This window comes from Microcebus murinus, chromosome 12 (genome assembly GCF_040939455.1).
Source record: "Microcebus murinus isolate Inina chromosome 12, M.murinus_Inina_mat1.0, whole genome shotgun sequence".
Classification (NCBI taxonomy): domain Eukaryota; kingdom Metazoa; phylum Chordata; class Mammalia; order Primates; family Cheirogaleidae; genus Microcebus; species Microcebus murinus.
Window position 1 is genome coordinate 91,547,687 of NC_134115.1, and position 19,420 is coordinate 91,567,106.

The 19,420-nt window shown below is 63.0% G+C and overlaps 1 protein-coding gene across 2 annotated transcripts in view; it reads right to left on the reverse strand.

Annotated features, from left to right (window-relative positions):
- Positions 1-19,420, reverse strand: part of COL5A1 (collagen type V alpha 1 chain) — a 159,478-nt gene that overhangs the window by 111,557 nt on the left and 28,501 nt on the right. For both annotated transcript variants that reach the window (XM_012782112.2, XM_012782111.2), the window contains exon 2: positions 9,347-9,514. In XM_012782112.2, coding sequence (XP_012637566.2) covers positions 9,347-9,514 — 168 coding nt within the window. The remainder of the gene's footprint in view (positions 1-9,346; positions 9,515-19,420) is intronic.

Genomic DNA, 19,420 nt, shown 5'->3' on the forward strand with positions numbered 1-19,420 from the left:
CAGCGGCCTGAGACGCCCAGGGGGGCAGAGGAGGACACCGCCGGCCCCAGCCCCTGCACCCTCTGTGGGACACGGGGCGGAGAGACCCCCAGACGGCCAGTAGAGAGGGAGGCCCAGGCCCTCCGGACTGTTAAACCAACCAGGGCCCCCGAGGCCAGCCCAGAGCGCTGCTGAGACCTCGGGGCTGCGACCCAGCTGAGGAAGCGCCACGTGGCGTCTCGACCCCTCGCGGAGGTGCTGACCCGGAGGCCCAGGGCTCCCGGCTGGGGGTCAGGCGCCCTGTGTGGACACACGGATGCCCTGGTCTGTGTGCCCGGCTCACAGCCATGATGCAGCTGTCCTCTGTCCCCGCAGGCCTGGGTCACATGTGGGCCTGGGTCACAGGCGGGCCTGCCTCAGGTCCCCACCCCCATGCTGAGGGACAGCTTCAAGCGATGGGTGACAACGGTCAATGCAGCCACCCAAGGAAAGGCAGGTGCCACCGAGGGGCGGGTACGGCTGCCCCGCACAGCTGGGCAGGAAGCCGTCAGGGAGGAGATTTGTTGGGGCCCCCACTGCCAGCCAGCCGTCAGCTTCACCCCGACCCCCAAGTGCGGGGATGTGGGCGGGAATCTGCGACGACGGCCTGAGCGGGTACCCCGTGGTGGGGGCAAGACCCCCGTGCACACCCGCGGTGGGAGACCCCGCGGGCAAGGCCAGCTGCAGGGTCTCGGGGGCCCCACGAGGTCCCCAGAGTGAGCGGGCACCACAGCCCAGGGCGGAGCTGGGCTGGGCACCCAGGTCCCCACTGCCCCCAGGTGGGTGGCGCAGCCGTTAGCCACCCCCTCGCCTCGCTCTCGCCGCAGAGGGTCCCCTGACTCCCCACCCCCTCCCCAGGACGCCGCTGCGTCCCGTCCCGTACCCAGTACCGACAGTCATCGCTTTAAACAGCGAGAGAACGGGAAGGGGGAGCTCGTCTCCGCAGCGCGGCACACACACCGCGAGGACCACCAGCCTCCTCCTCCCGCGGCTCGTTAAGATGCCGTTTCCCAAGTTCCAGCATCGCTACGGTGACAAATCGTCTCAGCTCAGATAAAACCCGAGAGGATGAATCATGTTGGATATAAATCTCCCTCCTGGCAAAATAACAGTGGATTTATTGTCTCCGAAAGGTGGTCCACTGGCGTCACGCGGGACCCGGGACGCTGACGGGCGCCATGATCTACGTGGTCTGGGCTGCGCCGAACGCTCCGGGTTTCACTGCTCTGCGGGGAGCCGCAGGGGAGGGGTGGGCTCCCCAAGAGGCCAGTGACCCCCTGGTGGACTTCCCCTGCACCTCCCCCACGGCCCTGAGGCCAGAGCAGTTTTAGGTATACAGGAGGAGCCTAATAAATGCATTTGCCATGAAACTGAACCAACGGCTATTGGGCAGATTGATCCCTTGATTTGCTCGTGCGATCAGTAGGCACTAACTGGTCCCGTGTGCCAGGCTCTAGGGAGACACAGTCAGGACACATGTATGGCCCCTGTCCTCAGGAAGTGACATGTCCACAATGGAGACAAAAACAATAATACATTAATTAAATAATTGCAAAGTGTGCGGTAGGGGGAAGGAAGGACAGAGGATACAGGGGACACGAGATGACTTCAGGGCCGGGTTAACTCTGGCAGGTGGACGGGAACCTGGGAAGGGATGTTTCTGCTAGCCCCCTGGGGACACAGGCCACAGCGCCAGGCTGAGGGGTACCAAGTGCCAGGGCCAAGGGGAGGACCAAACAGAAGGAGACTCCTCAGCTTCGGAGCCACATCTGGACCACAGGTACGTGAGGACCCTGGGTAGGAAGCTGCCACCCGGCAGCCCCTGGTGGGAGAGGTGGTTCCGGGACCTCCAGTCTGGCCACCAGCCTTCGCTGCATTAGTTGTGGTCAGAAAATAGGTTCCAAAGCCCTGCGCTAGTCCAACACAGAGAGGCACCTGGGTTCGGAGGCAGGGAGAAGAAGAAAGGTCCTCTAATCACAAACAGAATACCAGGGGCAGGACATCCCCAGCCAGGTGGGACCCTCACACCCTACTGCACAGGGGGCCCAGGGACAGGACATCACCCAGCCAGGTGGGACCCTCACACCCTACTGCACAGGGTGCCCAGGGGCAGGACATCCCCCAGCCAGGTGGGACCCTCACACTCTACTACACAGGGTGCCCAGGGGCAGGACATCCCCTACCCAGGTGGGACCCTCACACCCTACTACACAGGGTGCCCAGGGACAGGACATCCCCCAGCCAGGTGGGACCCTCACACCCTACTGCACAGGGTGCCCAGGGACAGGACATCCCCAGCCAGGTGGGACCCTCACACCCTACTGCACAGGGTGCCCAGGGACAGGACATCCCCTACCCAGGTGGGACCTTCACACCCTACTGCACAGGGTGCCCAGGGACAGGACATCCCCTACCCAGGTGGGACCCTCACACCCTACTGCACAGGGTGCCCAGGGGCAGGACATCCCCCAGCCAGGTGGGACCCTCACACCCAGCTGCACAGGGTGCCCAGGGACAGGACATCCCCCAGCCTGGTGGGACCCTCACACCCTACTGCACAGGGTGCCCAGGGACAGGACATCCCCTACCCAGGTGAGACCCTCACACCCTACTGCACAGGGTGCCCAGGGGCAGGACATCCCCCAGCCAGGTGGGACCCTCACACCCTACTGCACAGGGTGCCCAGGGACAGGACATCCCCTACCCAGGTGAGACCCTCACACCCTACTGCACAGGGTGCCCAGGGGCAGGACATCCCCCAGCCAGGTGGGACCCTCACACCCTACCGCACAGGGTGCCCAGGGACAGGACATCCCCCAGCCAGGTGGGACCCTCACACCCTACTGCACAGGGTGCCCAGGGACAGGACATCCCCTACCCAGGTGAGACCCTCACACCCTACTGCACAGGGTGCCCAGGGGCAGGACATCCCCCAGCCAGGTGGGACCCTCACACCCTACTGCACAGGGTGCCCAGGGACAGGACATCCCCTACCCAGGTGAGACCCTCACACCCTACTGCACAGGGTGCCCAGGGGCAGGACATCCCCCAGCCAGGTGGGACCCTCACACCCTACCGCACAGGGTGCCCAGGGACAGGACATCCCCCAGCCAGGTGGGACCCTCACACCCTACCGCACAGGGTGCCCAGGGGCAGGACATCCCCCAGCCAGGTGGGACCCTCACACCCTACTGCACAGGGTGCCCAGGGACAGGACATCCCCTACCCAGGTGGGACCCTCACACCCTACTGCACAGGGTGCCCAGGGGCAGGACATCCCCCAGCCAGGTGGGACCCTCACACCCAGCTGCACAGGGTGCCCAGGGACAGGACATCCCCCAGCCTGGTGGGACCCTCACACCCTACTGCACAGGGTGCCCAGGGACAGGACATCCCCTACCCAGGTGAGACCCTCACACCCTACTGCACAGGGTGCCCAGGGGCAGGACATCCCCCAGCCAGGTGGGACCCTCACACCCTACTGCACAGGGTGCCCAGGGACAGGACATCCCCTACCCAGGTGAGACCCTCACACCCTACTGCACAGGGTGCCCAGGGGCAGGACATCCCCCAGCCAGGTGGGACCCTCACATCCTACTGCACATGGTGCCCAGGGACAGGACATCCCCTACCCAGGTGGGACCCTCACACCCTACTACACAGGGTGCCCAGGGACAGGACATCCCCCAGCCAGGTGGGACCCTCACACCCTACTGCACAGGGTGCCCAGGGGCAGGACATCCCCCAGCCAGGTGGGACCCTCACACCCTACTGCACAGGGTGCCCAGGGACAGGACATCCCCAGCCAGGTGGGACCCTCACACTCTACTACACAGGGTGCCCAGGGACAGGACATCCCCTACCCAGGTGGGACCCTCACACCCTACTGCACAGGGTGCCCAGGGGCAGGACATCCTCAGCCAGGTGGGACCCTCACACTCTACTACACAGGGTGCCCAGGGACAGGACATCCCCTACCCAGGTGGGACCCTCACACCCTACTGCACAGGGTGCCCAGGGGCAGGACATCCCCCAGCCTGGTGGGACCCTCACACCCTACTGCACAGGGTGCCCAGGGGCAGGACATCCCCCAGCCTGGTGGGACCCTCACACCCTACTACACAGGGTGCCCAGGGGCAGGACATCCCCCAGCCTGGTGGGACCCTCACACCCTACTGCACAGGGTGCCCAGGGACAGGACATCCCCCAGCCAGGTGGGACCCTCACACCCTACTGCACAGGGTGCCCAGGGGCAGGACATCCCCCAGCCTGGTGGGACCCTCACACCCTACTGCACAGGGTGTTCAGGGACAGGACATCCCCTACCCAGGTGGGACCCTCACACCCTACTGCACAGGGTGCCCAGGGGCAGGACATCCCCCAGCCAGGTGGGACCCTCACACCCTACTGCACAGGGTGTTCAGGGACAGGACATCCCCCAGCCAGGTGGGACCCTCACACCCTACTGCACAGGGTGCCCAGGGACAGGACATCCCCTACCTAGGTGGGACCCTCACACCCTACTGCACAGGGTGCCCAGGGACAGGACATCCCCCAGCCAGGTGGGACCCTCACACCCTACTGCACAGGGTGTTCAGGGGCAGGACATCCCCTACCCAGGTGGGACCCTCACACCCTACTGCACAGGGTGCCCAGGGGCAGGACATCCCCCAGCCTGGTGGGACCCTCACACCCTACTACACAGGGGGCCCAGGGGCAGGACATCCCCCAGCCAGGTGGGACCCTCACACCCTACTACACAGGGTGCCCAGGGGCAGGACATCCCCTACCCAGGTGGGACCCTCACACCCTACTGCACAGGGTGCCCAGGGACAGGACATCCCCCAGCCAGGTGGGACCCTCACACCCTACTGCACAGGGTGCCCAGGGACAGGACATCCCCCAGCCAGGTGGGACCCTCACACCCTACTGCACAGGGTGCCCAGGGGCAGGACATCCCCCAGCCAGGTGGGACCCTCACACCCTACTGCACAGGGTGCCCAGGGACAGGACATCCCCCAGCCAGGTGGGACCCTCACACCCTACTACACAGGGTGCCCAGGGACAGGACATCCCCTACCCAGGTGGGACCCTCACACCCTACTGCACAGGGTGCCCAGGGACAGGACATCCCCTACCCAGGTGGGACCCTCACACCCTACTGCACAGGGTGCCCAGGGACAGGACATCCCCTACCCAGGTGGGACCCTCACACCCTACTGCACAGGGTGCCCAGGGACAGGACATCCCCCAGCCAGGTGGGACCCTCACACCCTACTGCACAGGGTGCCCAGGGACAGGACATCCCCCAGCCAGGTGGGACCCTCACACCCTACTGCACAGGGTGCCCAGGGGCAGGACATCCCCCAGCCAGGTGGGACCCTCACACCCTACTGCACAGGGTGCCCAGGGGCAGGACATCCCCCAGCCAGGTGGGACCCTCACACCCTACTACACAGGGTGCCCAGGGACAGGACATCCCCTACCCAGGTGGGACCCTCACACCCTACTGCACAGGGTGCCCAGGGACAGGACATCCCCTACCCAGGTGGGACCCTCACACCCTACTGCACAGGGTGCCCAGGGACAGGACATCCCCTACCCAGGTGGGACCCTCACACCCTACTGCACAGGGTGCCCAGGGGCAGGACATCCCCCAGCCAGGTGGGACCCTCACACCCTACTGCACAGGGTGCCCAGGGACAGGACATCCCCAGCCAGGTGGGACCCTCACACCCTACTGCACAGGGTGCCCAGGGACAGGACATCCCCAGCCAGGTGGGACCCTCACACCCTACTGCACAGGGTGCCCAGGGACAGGACATCCCCTACCCAGGTGGGACCCTCACACCCTACTGCACAGGGTGCCCAGGGACAGGACATCCCCTACCCAGGTGGGACCCTCACACCCTACTACACAGGGGGCCCAGGGGCAGGACATCCCCAGCCAGGTGGGACCCTCACACCCTACTGCACAGGGTGCCCAGGGACAGGACATCCCCTACCCAGGTGGGACCCTCACACCCTACTGTACAGGGTGCCCAGGGACAGGACATCCCCTACCCAGGTGGGACCCTCACACCCTACTGCACAGGGTGCCCAGGGACAGGACATCCCCCAGCCAGGTGGGACCCTCACACCCTACTGCACAGGGTCCTCAGGGGCAGGACATCCCCAGCCAGGTGGGACCCTCACACCCTACTGCACAGGGTGCCCAGGGACAGGACATCCCCCAGCCAGGTGGGACCCTCACACCCTACTGCACAGGGTGCCCAGGGGCAGGACATCCCCCAGCCAGGTGGGACCCTCACACCCTACTGCACAGGGTGCCCAGGGGCAGGACATCCCCCAGCCAGGTGGGACCCTCACACCCTACTGCACAGGGTACCCAGGGACAGGACATCCCCCAGCCTGGTGGGACCGTCACACCCTACTGCACAGGGTCCCGGCTGCCTAACCTGAGGTGACATCCCCGCTGCAGGCAGAGCAGGACAGGGGCTGGGGACCCCCACCGGTGAGCAGGCCCCAGCCCCCTCCCCTTTGCTGGCCGCCCCAACGTCACCCTCTGGGCTCCGCCTAGTCCTTGGGGGGCCTGGTCCACCCTCATCAGGACCATCTGCCTCCCGCTGTTGGGAAAATCTCTGGCGTGGAGTCGTGCTCCCTGGTCCGAGGGGTCTCAGAACCCAGGGTACGGGGTCCAGGGCGACTAGAAAGGCTCTGGAGTCAGGGAGGAACGCGGCCGCTGTCCCACCCTGGGTGCAGGCAACACTCAGAGGGCGGCCGAGGGCGTCTCCTCGGGAAGTGCTGCCGTGCAGGACCTTGACCCTCCCGGCCGGTCTGTCTGTCTGTGGCTATGTCCCGGTGCCCAGGTCGCGGGTGACCCGTGCAGCTGCTGGACAGGGGAGTGGGTGGGGTTGGAGGTCAGGGCTGGGAGGAGGGCAGCCCACGTCCTGGCGGAGGCCAAGCCCCACTGTGACCCCAACGCGCTTGGCCTGCCAGGGGTGCGCAGCATCTTCAGGGCACCCGGACAGCCCGCTCCGGAGGATTTCGGGGAGTCTCTTGTCAGGGAAGTCAGCCACCTAGGCTTGGGCTGCCCTCGCGCTAAGAGGCATTTGCAGACGTCCGTTTATGCCCAGTCAGGTCACCTGGGCCACAGCACCCCTCCCCTGCGGCTGCCGAGCAGGCCCGGCTCCGAAACCCAGCGGCCACGGCCGCTCCTCGCGGATGAGTGTGCTGTGGTTGCCGGCCCCACTGGCGCTCAGACTGGCCCTCACGAGACGGCCGCCCTGGGACCCCGCTGGTCCCCTGGAAACAGCTGTCTCACGCGTGGACCGCACACGCTCAGCGCTTTTCAAACAGACGGCCTGAAACGGGCCGTCCACATCCCTCCTCGGAAGTAGGTGCAAGTCAGCCGGGCAGGGGGGATCAAAGCAGGAAGCAGGACGGTGGCCCGAGTGCTCCCAGGGCCGGGACAGAAAGGAGCAGGGCCTCGGTGGGGCCACCGGGTCTGAAGCAGCGGGGCTCACAGTCCCGCGTCTGTAACGCTGTGCCCTGACCCAACACCTGGGGACTCCACGGAAAGCCCGACCCAACCAGCTCTGGAGCCACCTCCAGGCTTTCCCCGTCCATGGGGCAGTCGCAGGTCCGGACCGTCCTGCTGTCCTAGCTGGTTATTACCACAGGGCCCGGCAGGTGCACTCTGACCACGTCCGAGGACTCAGAAAACAACACGGGCTTGAAAACACATTCCCGGCATAGCACTCAGCAGCCGGCGCTGGATTCCCGGTAATCGCCCGTATTCCTGAGAGCCTGCGCTGTTTCTTGCCGCCCAATAGTCCAGCAGGGAGCAGACTGCACGGACACAAATTCCAGCAGGTTTCTTGCAGGTGCCCTAGAATCAGGTGACAGGTGAGACTGGGCAACTGGTGGAAGATGCCCCAGGGCCAGGCGTCCCCTTCCCACAGCGTGCCCCGGCAGTGCCCCGGTCACCGAGCCACACAGCTGGCGTTCGCGCTAAGGCTCAGAGTCCACGCTGGCTTCAGCAATCAGCTCTCCAGAGCCCTTCCCTGGAGCCAGGATCTAGGTCAGGAATCCTAAGCCTGGGGCCAAGAGGGAGGAGGCAGAAAAGCGCAACTTCCTGGCAAAGGCGCAAATGATTCCAAATCGCTGCCCGATTCCAAAGGATACGGAATCTCCCCCGAAAGGTTGAGAACCGCGCCTCCAGGCACAAGGAAAAACCAAGTCCCTGCAGGTCTTTGCAAGGCAAGGTCGTCCTTCCTGACAAGTTAGGTGTTCTAAGGCCAGGTGTCCCCAGCCCGGTGTCAGCCCTCTGATACCCGAAGGCAGCTCTGTCTGAGACCCGAGGCTGCCGAGCTGCAAGGCAGGGGCTCGGCCCTCTCAGTTATTCCCTCCAACCAAAATGACATTCCTGAGAAGAACTGGCCCTGATCTCTCACGGACGACCTGACAGTCTCGATGTTTGCAAAGGAAGGATGAGAAAACAGTCGGGGGCAAGCGCTCAGAGCAGGAGGGTCAGAGGAGGTGACAGCCCGGACCACGGAGGAGGGTGGCCTTCAGGGCCCCAGCGGGGACACATGGTTAACAGAGACCTCATTGACTCATTAAAAACTGCCCTGGCTCTGGGCTCAATATCGGGGTCACGTCCAGGTCACCAGAAAGACGGTGCACTCTCTTCTAATAATTAAAAAACGCCTCCTAGAGGGAATTCCTCTGCCCAAGGTCCCCTGGTCCCTGCCTTGTCTGAATCAGAAAGAGGAGCTCGTCTTAGGCCAAGCCCCAGCACGTGCCGAGGCAGGGGACGAGGTCATCCATCGTTGCATACGTGTCCAGATGAGCCCGGAGGGTCTAATTGACTCCAGTGCTGTGGGGAGGGGACACTGTGCCCATGGCCGGGTGGCGGGGACAACCTGGACGCTGCACCTTAGCCGATACCACGGCTTTCTGCTCAGGTATATAATTAAGAGCAGCGGTCGGGCGCTTGGCAATCGATTCTCATTAAAAGCCTCTGCTCTCCTGCCAGGAGTCACGGTGTCTGATTCATGCGTCTCTTGGTGTCATTGCCCCCAATTAAGCCTCTGCCTGGGAGTGCTTCCTTTCCCAGGACCCCGAGGTCCCTCTTAACCCGGACCCCGGGAACCGCCCGTCTCCCTTTCCCACGTGGAGTCCCGGTGGCCCGTTGCAACAGGAGACACAGCCCTGCGCCCACCCGCGCCCACCCTCGGAACTCTGTTCTCCCCGCACGGAAATGGGCCCGGCTCACGGCGGGGGGCTTCCTGGAAAACCCGGCACGGAAGCGTGCGTCTCTCACCCGGGTACAGCTGCTTGGTGGGTGCGCTGAGCTGCGCGTCTTTGGTGACTCTGTAAGCAACGTCCGGGCCTGTGGAGGACCGCCGGGACGCACAGAAACCCGTGGTCTTCGTTATCCCGTCGGGCAGGTTGTGAAAGTCTAGAACCTTCAGCAGATCTGCTGGCTGAGCTGAAATGACAGAGGAGGAGTGGGGTTAGCCACAGAGAGGAAGGGAGCAGCCCCCGGAGCGCCCCGGAGGGCTGAGATGGCCCCAGCCAGACGCTGGCCACCGCCCCGCCCTGCACCGGCTCGCGTTTCTGACGTCCGGAAGCCACCGAGCCCCAGCGCAGCGCCAGGAGCTGGGAGAGGCAGCGTGTCGCGCCGGGGAGAAGGGTCCCACCCCTGTCCTGCAAGCAGCCACCCCCCGCCAGGAGCAAACCCTCCTGACCACTCCGCCTTCCTCGTTCCACGCTTGCTCCTTCACCCCCAAATCCTCAGGGGCAAGAGCCACCCAACCCCCCAGCCCCCCGATGCCCCTTCTCAGAGGCCACGTGGGGAGGCAGCTCCAGACACAAGCGGGCAGGCCTCGGAAGGCCCCGCTGGCAGGACCGTCTTTAGAGAGCGTGGCTGGGCGAGACGGGAGTGACTGACAGCTCGAGAATCTGCCCTGCGACTTCTAGAGTCTCACTGCCGGAGCCACCGCTAAGCAGGACGAAAGGAAATGTCATTGGCACATGCCCCCCTCGTTATCCCATTAAAGTGCAATTTCCCCGTAGCAGTTTACAGCAGGTGCTTAGTGCCCGTCTGCCCCAGACCTGCACCCACCGACATCACTCAACAACGCGGAGCAGAGAGCAAGTGAGGAGCAGGCCCTGCCCCCTCCGGAAAGTTCCTGACCCTCAATCCGGGGCCCCTCAGAGAAGGGCAGGGAGAAGCCGACACCGCCCCCAGCCACCCGAAGCCCTGACATTTGCGGTGAGCTCAAGAGTTACCCCCAAACACAGACCTCAGCCTCCACCTGCCAGCACCTCCTTCCCACGCCACCAGGACCCCAGACCCACGGCCACCACCAGGCACCTGTCCTGAACCAGGTGAGTTTCACCTGGAAAGTCCAGCTCATGCCACCACAAGCAAGAGGCTCCCTCGGAGTCCGGGCGTCACGGTGACAGAACAAGTGGGCCTGGGCTGGGGCGCCACCCTGGGGCAGGTAGGAGCCCACCGGCCAGTACCCACCTGCCCATGGGTGTGGACGGGGCTGGCCACACCCCTTCTGCCAGGCAATCAGAGCACGACGCTACCTTATCTCAGTTGATCGGCTGGGGATGGACAGGTGCCCGGGCCAGGCCAGGGGGGCTCCATCCTGGGGCTTTTTCCTTTGGGAAGGAGGGTCCCTCCCTGCTCTGCTGGCTCCAAACACAGAAGAGGAAGCTAGAGCTGGGGACAGCCGTCTCCCAGGGGTAGGGGTGCTCAGAGAGAGACTCCTGCCACACTGCTTGGGCAGCTGGATCAAGCTGTGCCTGAAGGTGCTCATCTACACAAACTAATATGTTCATTCTTATGCTCAGGCCAATCGGGGTCAGGTTCCAACATCTGCCTCTGAAACTCGAGTGCCCATCCCTGGGTGCAGCAGGGTGAGGCAGGCCTGCCCCGAGAGCTGGGCTCTCGACCTTCAGCTCACTGACTCCCTGGCTTCCTCACCAGGTGGGTGCCACTACGCACCTGACGCTGGCTCAACAGGAAACTCTCGCTTGTTTCTCAAGGGAGGGAGACCTGGAGGTGGGAAGGAACGGCCAGAGCAGGTGGAACCCTGCAGCCAGCTGCGCCTGGGCACCGCCACCGCCGGGGAAGGCAGGTGCTGGCGACAGCCAGGCAGCTCCACTGCGTGTCCGAGCAGGCCCTTAGCAAGAGCCCCGCCCAGCCTGAGGACCTGTTCCCCCCCCCCCAGAAGGCAGGCCTGGGAGGGGAGCAGGCGTGGGCCACACTGCGCGGGCCACACACACACGCAGAGCGGGCCGGGCTCTGAAGGAGCCGGCGTGGGGTCAGAGCTGCACTTCTCCATCACGAAGCGCCCCCGGTGCCCGGATCCCAGACTTGCGAGGTCCCGGCCTTTGGGGGCACCACCTCTACAACGCGGCTTTGCTGCCGTCCTCTGTCAGGGCCATCAAGAAACCAGGGCACGGAGGGCTGAGGACTTGCCACTTCAGCATGGAAACTGCCCAAAGTTGGGGGCAGCGTGGGGACCCAGGACACTTGGGGCCAGGCGTCCAGGCCGGCCTCTGCTGGTTTGCAGAGTCACCGCCTCCCAGGGCCCCTAGATTTCCTGGGTGGCTCTCCGCTGCCACCAGGGCCCAGCCCACCCAGCAAGTCAGTCCCTCAGGCACCTGAGCCGCCCCCACTGGCTGTCCCCAAGCCCCCCGCGGGGCTCTCATCCCTGGGCACAGGTGCCTGGTGTGGCTCCAGGGCACAGCCCCAGGCCTGGACTCGGCCGTGGGAAGCCACGCCGGCACCGGCTGCCGGACACCTGCCGAGGATGACACAGCGCCCGGCCCTGGGTTGGCTCTCAGACCCGCTTCCAAGCTGGGCGGTGGCCAGGGCAGGACATCAGGGATCCGGCCGAGGCGTCCTGGACCCGCATCACAACAGCCCGTGATGCTCTTCCCAGACCGCGGGCTCGCGGGCCTGTTTTCCCCATCGCCGAAGGCACAGAGCTGTTTTCCAGCAGGCCCTGCGGGCATGTTCTCGGGCCTCTGCTGCAGCAGTTTAAAAGGCCACCTGACCTCTCCCAGGCCCGGTGCCACCCTCCTGCTGGCCAGCGGATTCCTGTGCCAGAGCTAAAAAAAAAATTAACTTCTTAAAAAGGTGCGGGGAGGCCTGAGAGGCATCTGACAGTGCAGGCTCCGTGCCACCTTCCTCCCCTTCTCCACCAGGACGAGAACCCCTCCGGACTCGGCACCTGCGAGCAGGTGGGTGCGGGCGTGAAGCCGGCGTCACCCCCTGCCAGGGACGAGCTCGGTGGGTGAGGCCAGGGAGGACGCCGGGCGCCCCTCGCTCAGTCCTGTGCTCTTGGCCCGGCACACACGGGCCCCCGCCCTCGTGCTCGCCCCTCCCGACGGCGGGCAGGAAAACATGCCCAGCGGTTCCTGCGGGACTCGCCGTGCGTCCCAGTGCTCGGAGCAGACAGAGACGGCATTGCCCGTTCGGGGTCCGCACCCAGCATGGGGCCCATTCTGCCACGAGAGGGTCCTGCGAAGTCCCCGGAGGCACCCAAGACCCACAAACAAGCCATCTGCAAACATCTCCTGACACAAAAGTTGTGCTGCTTCCACGTATCCCTCGCCGTGACTGGCTCACTCTGCAATCAGTCCCCAGGGAGCAGCAGGTGCCCCGCCCTGCCTTGGCCACCCGAGACCCCGTCCCCCTACAAGCTCCTTCTGCTCTACAGAGTCTGGAAGCTAAGAACTACATTTCCCAGATGCCCTTGCAACAAGGATTTGGGACGCAAATTAGATTCTACCAATCAGGGAGCCTCCCCTGGAGCTGGAAATGTGAGAGGAAGGTGGCAGGGCCACACGGAGGCACCAGCAGGCAGAGGCAGTCCTGGGGTCTGGGCGGCATACCTGCCAGGGCCCTGGGACCGGTGGGTTCTCGCAGTCTGGGTGGCAGCCTCACCATGTGGTGCTACCCCGAACGGTAATGGAGTGGGGCCGCCGTGGCAGATGTCTCAGAGACTGTGCCATCACCGGATTCCCTGCATTCAAACCCTTCCCCCAAACAGCCTGCTCCCTGCCTGCTGTGTGCACGGAGCCTGCCTGTGACCAGAAGCCACCCTGGGGTCACCCACGAGGGGAGGGGCCCCACAGGAGGCCACTGGCACAGTCTTTGCCTCGGAGGACGAGTTTACCTGGCCCAGGAGGCAGGAGCCCTGCCGAGGCTTTGGCGAGATCGTGTCCTCGTGAACATGTCCAGGAACAGCCCCTCGCCCCCTCCTGCAGTTGGTGGCCTTCCCTGCACTTTCACAAGTGGAGACGCTTGTCACTAAATCACCAGCATCCTCGGGGCCCATGCGAATGGGGTCATAAGCAGGTGCCACATCCTCAGACTCACAGAGGGATGGACACAGGCGAGGTCAATTCTAAAGCAGGAGGAGGTGATCGGGAAAGAATCGGGAAACAAGTAGTGGAGTTCTGGGTGCCAGGTACTATGGAAGGCAACAGAGATCCTGTAAGAAATGCAGGTGACCATGCCGGCACACGGGAGGAGCTCAACACGGACATGTGGGATGGACAGATGGATGGACAGGTGGGTGGATGGATGAGAGAGTGGATGGATGGACAGGTGGGTGGATGGATGGGAGAGTGGATGGATGGGTGGGTGGGTGGATGGATGGATGGATGGATGAGCAGATCAATGGATGGATGGATGCATGGATGGATGGATGGATGAGTGGATGGATGGATTAATGGATGGATAGACCAGTGGGTGGATGGATGGGAAAGTGGATGGATGGGTGGACCAGTGGGTGGGTGGATGGATGGATGGATGGAAGAGTGGATGGATGGATGAATGGATGGATGGACCAGTGGATGCATAGATGGGAGAGCGGATGGATGGATGGAAGAGTGGATGGATGGATGGGAGAGTGGATGGATGGATGGATGGATGAATGGATGAGCAGATGGATAGATGAACAGATGGATGGATGGGTGTAAGAGCAGATGGATGGATGAGCAGATGGATGTAAGAGTGGATGGATGGATGGATGGATGGATGGATGGATGGATGGATGAACACATGGATGGGAGAGTGCATGGATGGGAGAGTGGATGAATGGATGGATGAATGGATAAGCAGATGGATAGATGAACAGATGGATGGATGGATGTAAGAGCAGATGGATGGATGGATGGATGGATAGATGGATGGATGGATGGATGGAAGAGAAGATGGATGGGAGAGTGTATGGATGGGAGAGCGGATGAATGGATGGATGGATGGACCAGTGGGTGGATGGATGGGAGAGCGGATGGATGGATGGATGGATGGATGGATGGACCAGTGGGTGGATGGATGGGAGAGTGGATGGGTGAGTGGGTGGGTGGGTGGATGGATGGATGGATGGATGGAAGAGTGGATGGATGGATGGATGGATGGAAGAGTGGATGGATGGATGGATGGATGGATGGATGGATGGATGGATGGATGGAAGAGCGGATGGATGGATGGACCAGTGGGTAGATGGATGGGAGAGCAGATGAATGGATTTATGGATAGATGGGTGGGTGGATGGATGGGAGAGTGTATCAATGGATAGATGGATGGATGGATGGATGGATGGATCGATCGATCAATCGATCGATCGATGGATGCGTAGGTGAGTGGTACACATCAGGAGCTTGGGGTGCCAGAGACAGATTTTTCAGCAAGCTAAGTGCTTAAGCATTCCACCACCCAACGGCAATGTTTCCACTCTCTGCACAGGGACAACCTCCCCTCTCCCAGCAGGGATTCCCACAGCGCCCACAGAAGCCGGAGGCCCTGTGCTCCTCCAGAGCTAAGACCTGAGATGACTGAGCTCCCCTGAGGCCTGCCACCCTCTCACTCCACAGCTGCAGGACCTGAGGTGCCGGAGCTCCTATCCAGTGACTGCAGACTCAGCACCAAGGCACTGCTGGCAGGGACCACCAGCTGGCCAAGTGACCCCCGCATGAGGAACCAGAGATGACGGTCTAAAACAGACACAGTGAGGTACAATGGCATGGCCCTGGGTTCTACCTGAGGCCTGACACACACAGCCCTGCTGGAGGATGGTCCTGGGCAGCCCACGCCACAGCTGGGGACAGCGTCACCTGGCAGGTGGCTTCCTGCTTCCACTGCCCAGAGCTGCACCGCAGGGTGGAGACCAGAGCCCCACAAAGTCAGGGCCAGTCACCAAGCTCACTGCCACATTGGGAAGTGGCCGCCCTGACCCACCGAAAAACACCCATCCACTTCCAACTGCTCTGCCCGACATCAAAGCCCTCACCTACACCCGTGGCCTGGCGGGATTTCCACAGAGCCCTGGCTCTCAGCGGCCCAACCTCTCACCAGTGCCACCGTCCCGGTGCGTCAGAGCAGTGTCCCCTGGGGTTGTGCAGCGCACAGCAAGAGCTTCCTCTCCCAGCCCCGGGCCTTGCCGCAAGGACTTTTGCACCCCTAGGTCCTCGATGGGCACAGCAGGGAGCAGGGTGTGGACCTGGACAGGGCTGGCCTGGAACCCGGCTCTGCCCCTCCACAGTGCAGGCCCTGGCCCTCAACATTGGCTGCGGGTCTCGGAGGATCACAGGCAGGAAGAGATGCAGGGACTGCCTGGCAAGACCTGGCACCTGGAAAGGTCTTGCTGTCCCCACCCCCCACCCCGCCAGCCTTTGCTAAAGTGTCTCTGACCACCTGTCGGGCTCACCCGTCCCAGAGCCTTTAGGGCCTAAGCCAGGCCCACATGGGGACAGCCACACGCCCAACACGCTGTCTGTCATGGGGTGAGGACACAGCCCATAAGCCCAGCCGGGACCCTGTTTCTACCTTCCCCCCTGATGGCAGCACCGAGCAGGCCCCATGGTGCCTGCATGCTTGCCCATAACTTCTGGCTCACTGTTTCCATTTCTAAGAACGAAGGACCCACCCAAACAGCCCCCTGGGGGAGGTTTCACTGACAGAGACTGCCGGCTGCATCGGGCTTGTTAGCATACAATGCTCTCTGCGGGTCACTGGTGCAAGTCACCCACCTGGCTGGCCCCGCTCCATCCCCGGGGTGAGCCTGGCATGGATCTCAGATTCCCCCATATGGGAGCCGTGGCCCTGGGCAAAGGGGGTCCCACCTTGGAGGCTCCCTGGCTGGGGCAGGGCTGGCGGGAGTCCGGTGGCTGCCTGGAGCATGTGGGCAGTGCTGGCTCAGCTGCACGCAGCTTGAGATCAGACCACCAGACAACACCGGGCCACCTCCCCAGCGCCCCCACGCAGCCCCACAAAGCAGGGCACAGGGCAGGGAGGGACTGTGGGCTGCAGGCTGTGGCCCCAGGGACTGCTTTCCAATGACCAGACAAGGGGGCCCAGAGACATAGTTGCAGCAGGCTCCCAGCTAGGACGCCACAGCATCGTGCTTCACAGCCGGTGGAATGAACGGGCAGGGGAATCGGTGTGTGCCTGAAGGAATCAGGAGCACCGTCATCCCGAACACCCTGGTGATAAATCTCAATTTCTCAGAGCTTGGGCACCAACATCCACCTGACACTTCCCCGGCCTGCCTGGGAGGCCTCGCTCTCCTCCAAGACCAGAAGCGAAGGGCCGTGTCTCATCCCCATGGCAACCGCCTCCCAGGCAGACACTCTGCTCTGGGCCCGGCACCCCTGCAGAGGGGACCTGCCTGGAGGAGCGGCGGGTGCTCTCGGCAGTGCAGACGTGAGGGCCTCCCAGGTCCTCCGGGGGTGAGGCCGCTCAGGACAGAGCCCAGAGGGGAGCCGCTGCCCAGCCCAGCGCCAGCAAGGCAGGGAAAGTGCCTCGGGCCTGGCCCGACGCCCAGGCCGGGCTGGAGAACACGTGGGCAGCCGTGACCTTCTCCCTCGCCCAGGCCAAAGGCGCTCCTCTCCCGGCCAGCAAGGGCTCTGAGAAGCCGTTTTATGGTGAAAGTTCAGCTGGCATCACCCCACTTGGACACACTGTGACGATGGAGGGGCCACAGCGGGAGGCAACTCCCTCATGCACCTGATCTGGGACGGGCCAGGGCCGCCCACCTCCCACCTGCCCCTGAGGCTGGCCTGGGGTCTGGACACCCGGCACTTCCACGTCCCCCTGCACACTGGCCAGACGCCGGCTGGTGCCTTCTGCAAGGTGCATGCACACGCGCCTGCCCCCGCCCTGAACCCGCAGGCACCCACGGTCCAGCTGGTGACACCGCCAGACGGAAAGATCACCCCCGATGCTCACACACTGCTGCCCGGCGGCAAGCCATGCCCAATTGAGGACCCAGCGGAGGGACGGGCCCACCAGGCTGCCATGTGCAGACACAAAGGACCCTGCGAGGGGACTGACACAGCAGCCGTGCACACTCCGGGGCCACGCAGGGATGCTCCGGGCATGGGCCACCCGCCCACCGCAGGGCAGCACTCGCCAGACGCAGCGGAGAGTCCCAGGTGAAGACAAGGCCAGGCCACCTCTGTGACTGGCTCCCGCTGCACAGACCAGACCCAAGACTCCACATTGAGAACTGGGAGGAAACGCCGGCGGCCAGGGGACAACCCACCTGGAGGAAGTGCGGGACACGCCCACTTCCCAGCGCACCTGCGCAGCAGCTTCTTGTGCAGCCGTCGCTGCCCTCCACCTGTCTGTCGCAATAGATACGTCCCTCTAGCCCTGTCCTGTCTCAAAGGACTGTGAGCAGGACAGAACAGAACGTCACCAGGGACACCCTGCCCGCAGCCATCTGCCGGAGATGCACACCGCCGGGCACACGGGCACTGCCAGCAGGAGTGTCCCACTGCAGAAGCAGAGCCTGCGAGCTTGGCGGGGGGCCGGGTGAGTGATCCAGGTCTCCTCACGGTAAGTAATCACCTTGTCCTGGAGGACAGGGGGTGGGGGTGGCGCTAGCAGCCAGATTCCACCTGCTGGGGTTGGTCGTGTTTGCACAGGTCAGCTCCGCGCAGTCCACATGCTTCCAGGAGGACCCAGAGGGTGGGTGGCTGCCACGGGCCCCGGTGGTAACACTGGCAGAGGGGTGGGGACAGGCTCATGTCATCCATCTCTGCGCCCCAGGCCTCACCCAAGCCTGGCTCCCAAGAAGGACTCAAAAAGCCATGCTAAGGAGGGAGGGCAGGCACGAGACAACTGCGGAACAGCACCAGCTTTGGATCAGACTTTCACGGGCCCGGCTGACCCACATGCCTCCTTGCAATGGACAAGTGGCAACAGCACTGGCTCAGCTGGGCCACCACAGGGCGCTCACTCACTCAGTCATTTTCCACCGAGCACCCGTTACAAAGCAGGCCCAGGTTGAAGGTCCACACCATCTCTGAACTAACCCTTCTGCCTTTCCAGAGTCAGGGCAAGACCCTGGCCCCACCGACCGGAGCATTTCCAAAAAGCCTGTCCCCACCGGGGGGACACGGGCTTCCTGCATGTTCTGGTGGAGACGTCAGGCCTTAGGAGGCAATGACAGACATCTTCCTCTATACTGAAATGCACAAGGGAACCAGGTACAAGGACAGACCCTAAAGCCATGAGCAGCTCCACCACGCAGGGCCTCAGTTTCCCCGCTGTAAAGCAGGTATAATAGCAGGACTAGCCTCGCCCAGGACACTGTGAATGGCAGCTGAAGTTAGCAGCTCTGATGAGGCTGGACACTCAGGCTGTGTCCCACCCTGGTGTTATTTTGACTAGTTAAAGTGACATCTAAGAGAGACCCTTTGCCTAAAGAAGTTTAAGGAGAGCGAGAGGCCCCCACAAACTGTGATGAACCTCCACTGCCTGGTCCCTCTGTGTCTCCCCAGCACCCCTCCCCACCACCTCAGATGCCCCCAGCACTAGACCAGCAGGAGGGGCTCCAAGGACCTGCTGTTCCCTGGACTGTGAGCTCCATACCCTTAACCACAGTGGGAGGAGAGAGCTCAGCCCAGGGCAGATGGTCAGTGCACAAAGAAAGGAAGGAAGACACAAGCAAGGCAGCTAACAAGCAGAGCAAGGAACAAAATCAACAAACCCACCAATAAACAGATGATCAAACCAACCAGTGAGCAAATGAAGGAATGACTCAACCAATAAACCAGTGAAGGAACAAGCCAACCAACCAACCAATGAACAAATGAACCAACCAACCAACCAATGAACACGAGCAAACCAACCAATGAACAAATGAACCAACCAACCAACCAACCAACCAACCAACCAATGAACACATGAAAGAACAAATGAACACACCAACAAAGGAACAAGTGAATCAACAAACCAACCAATAAATAAAGGAAGGAACAATTGAACAAATCAACCAATGGACAAATGACAGAAAGGTGCATTCTGTGGACTCAAGATAAACACCTGCAACAGAAGCAAGCTTTGGGGCAGCACTGG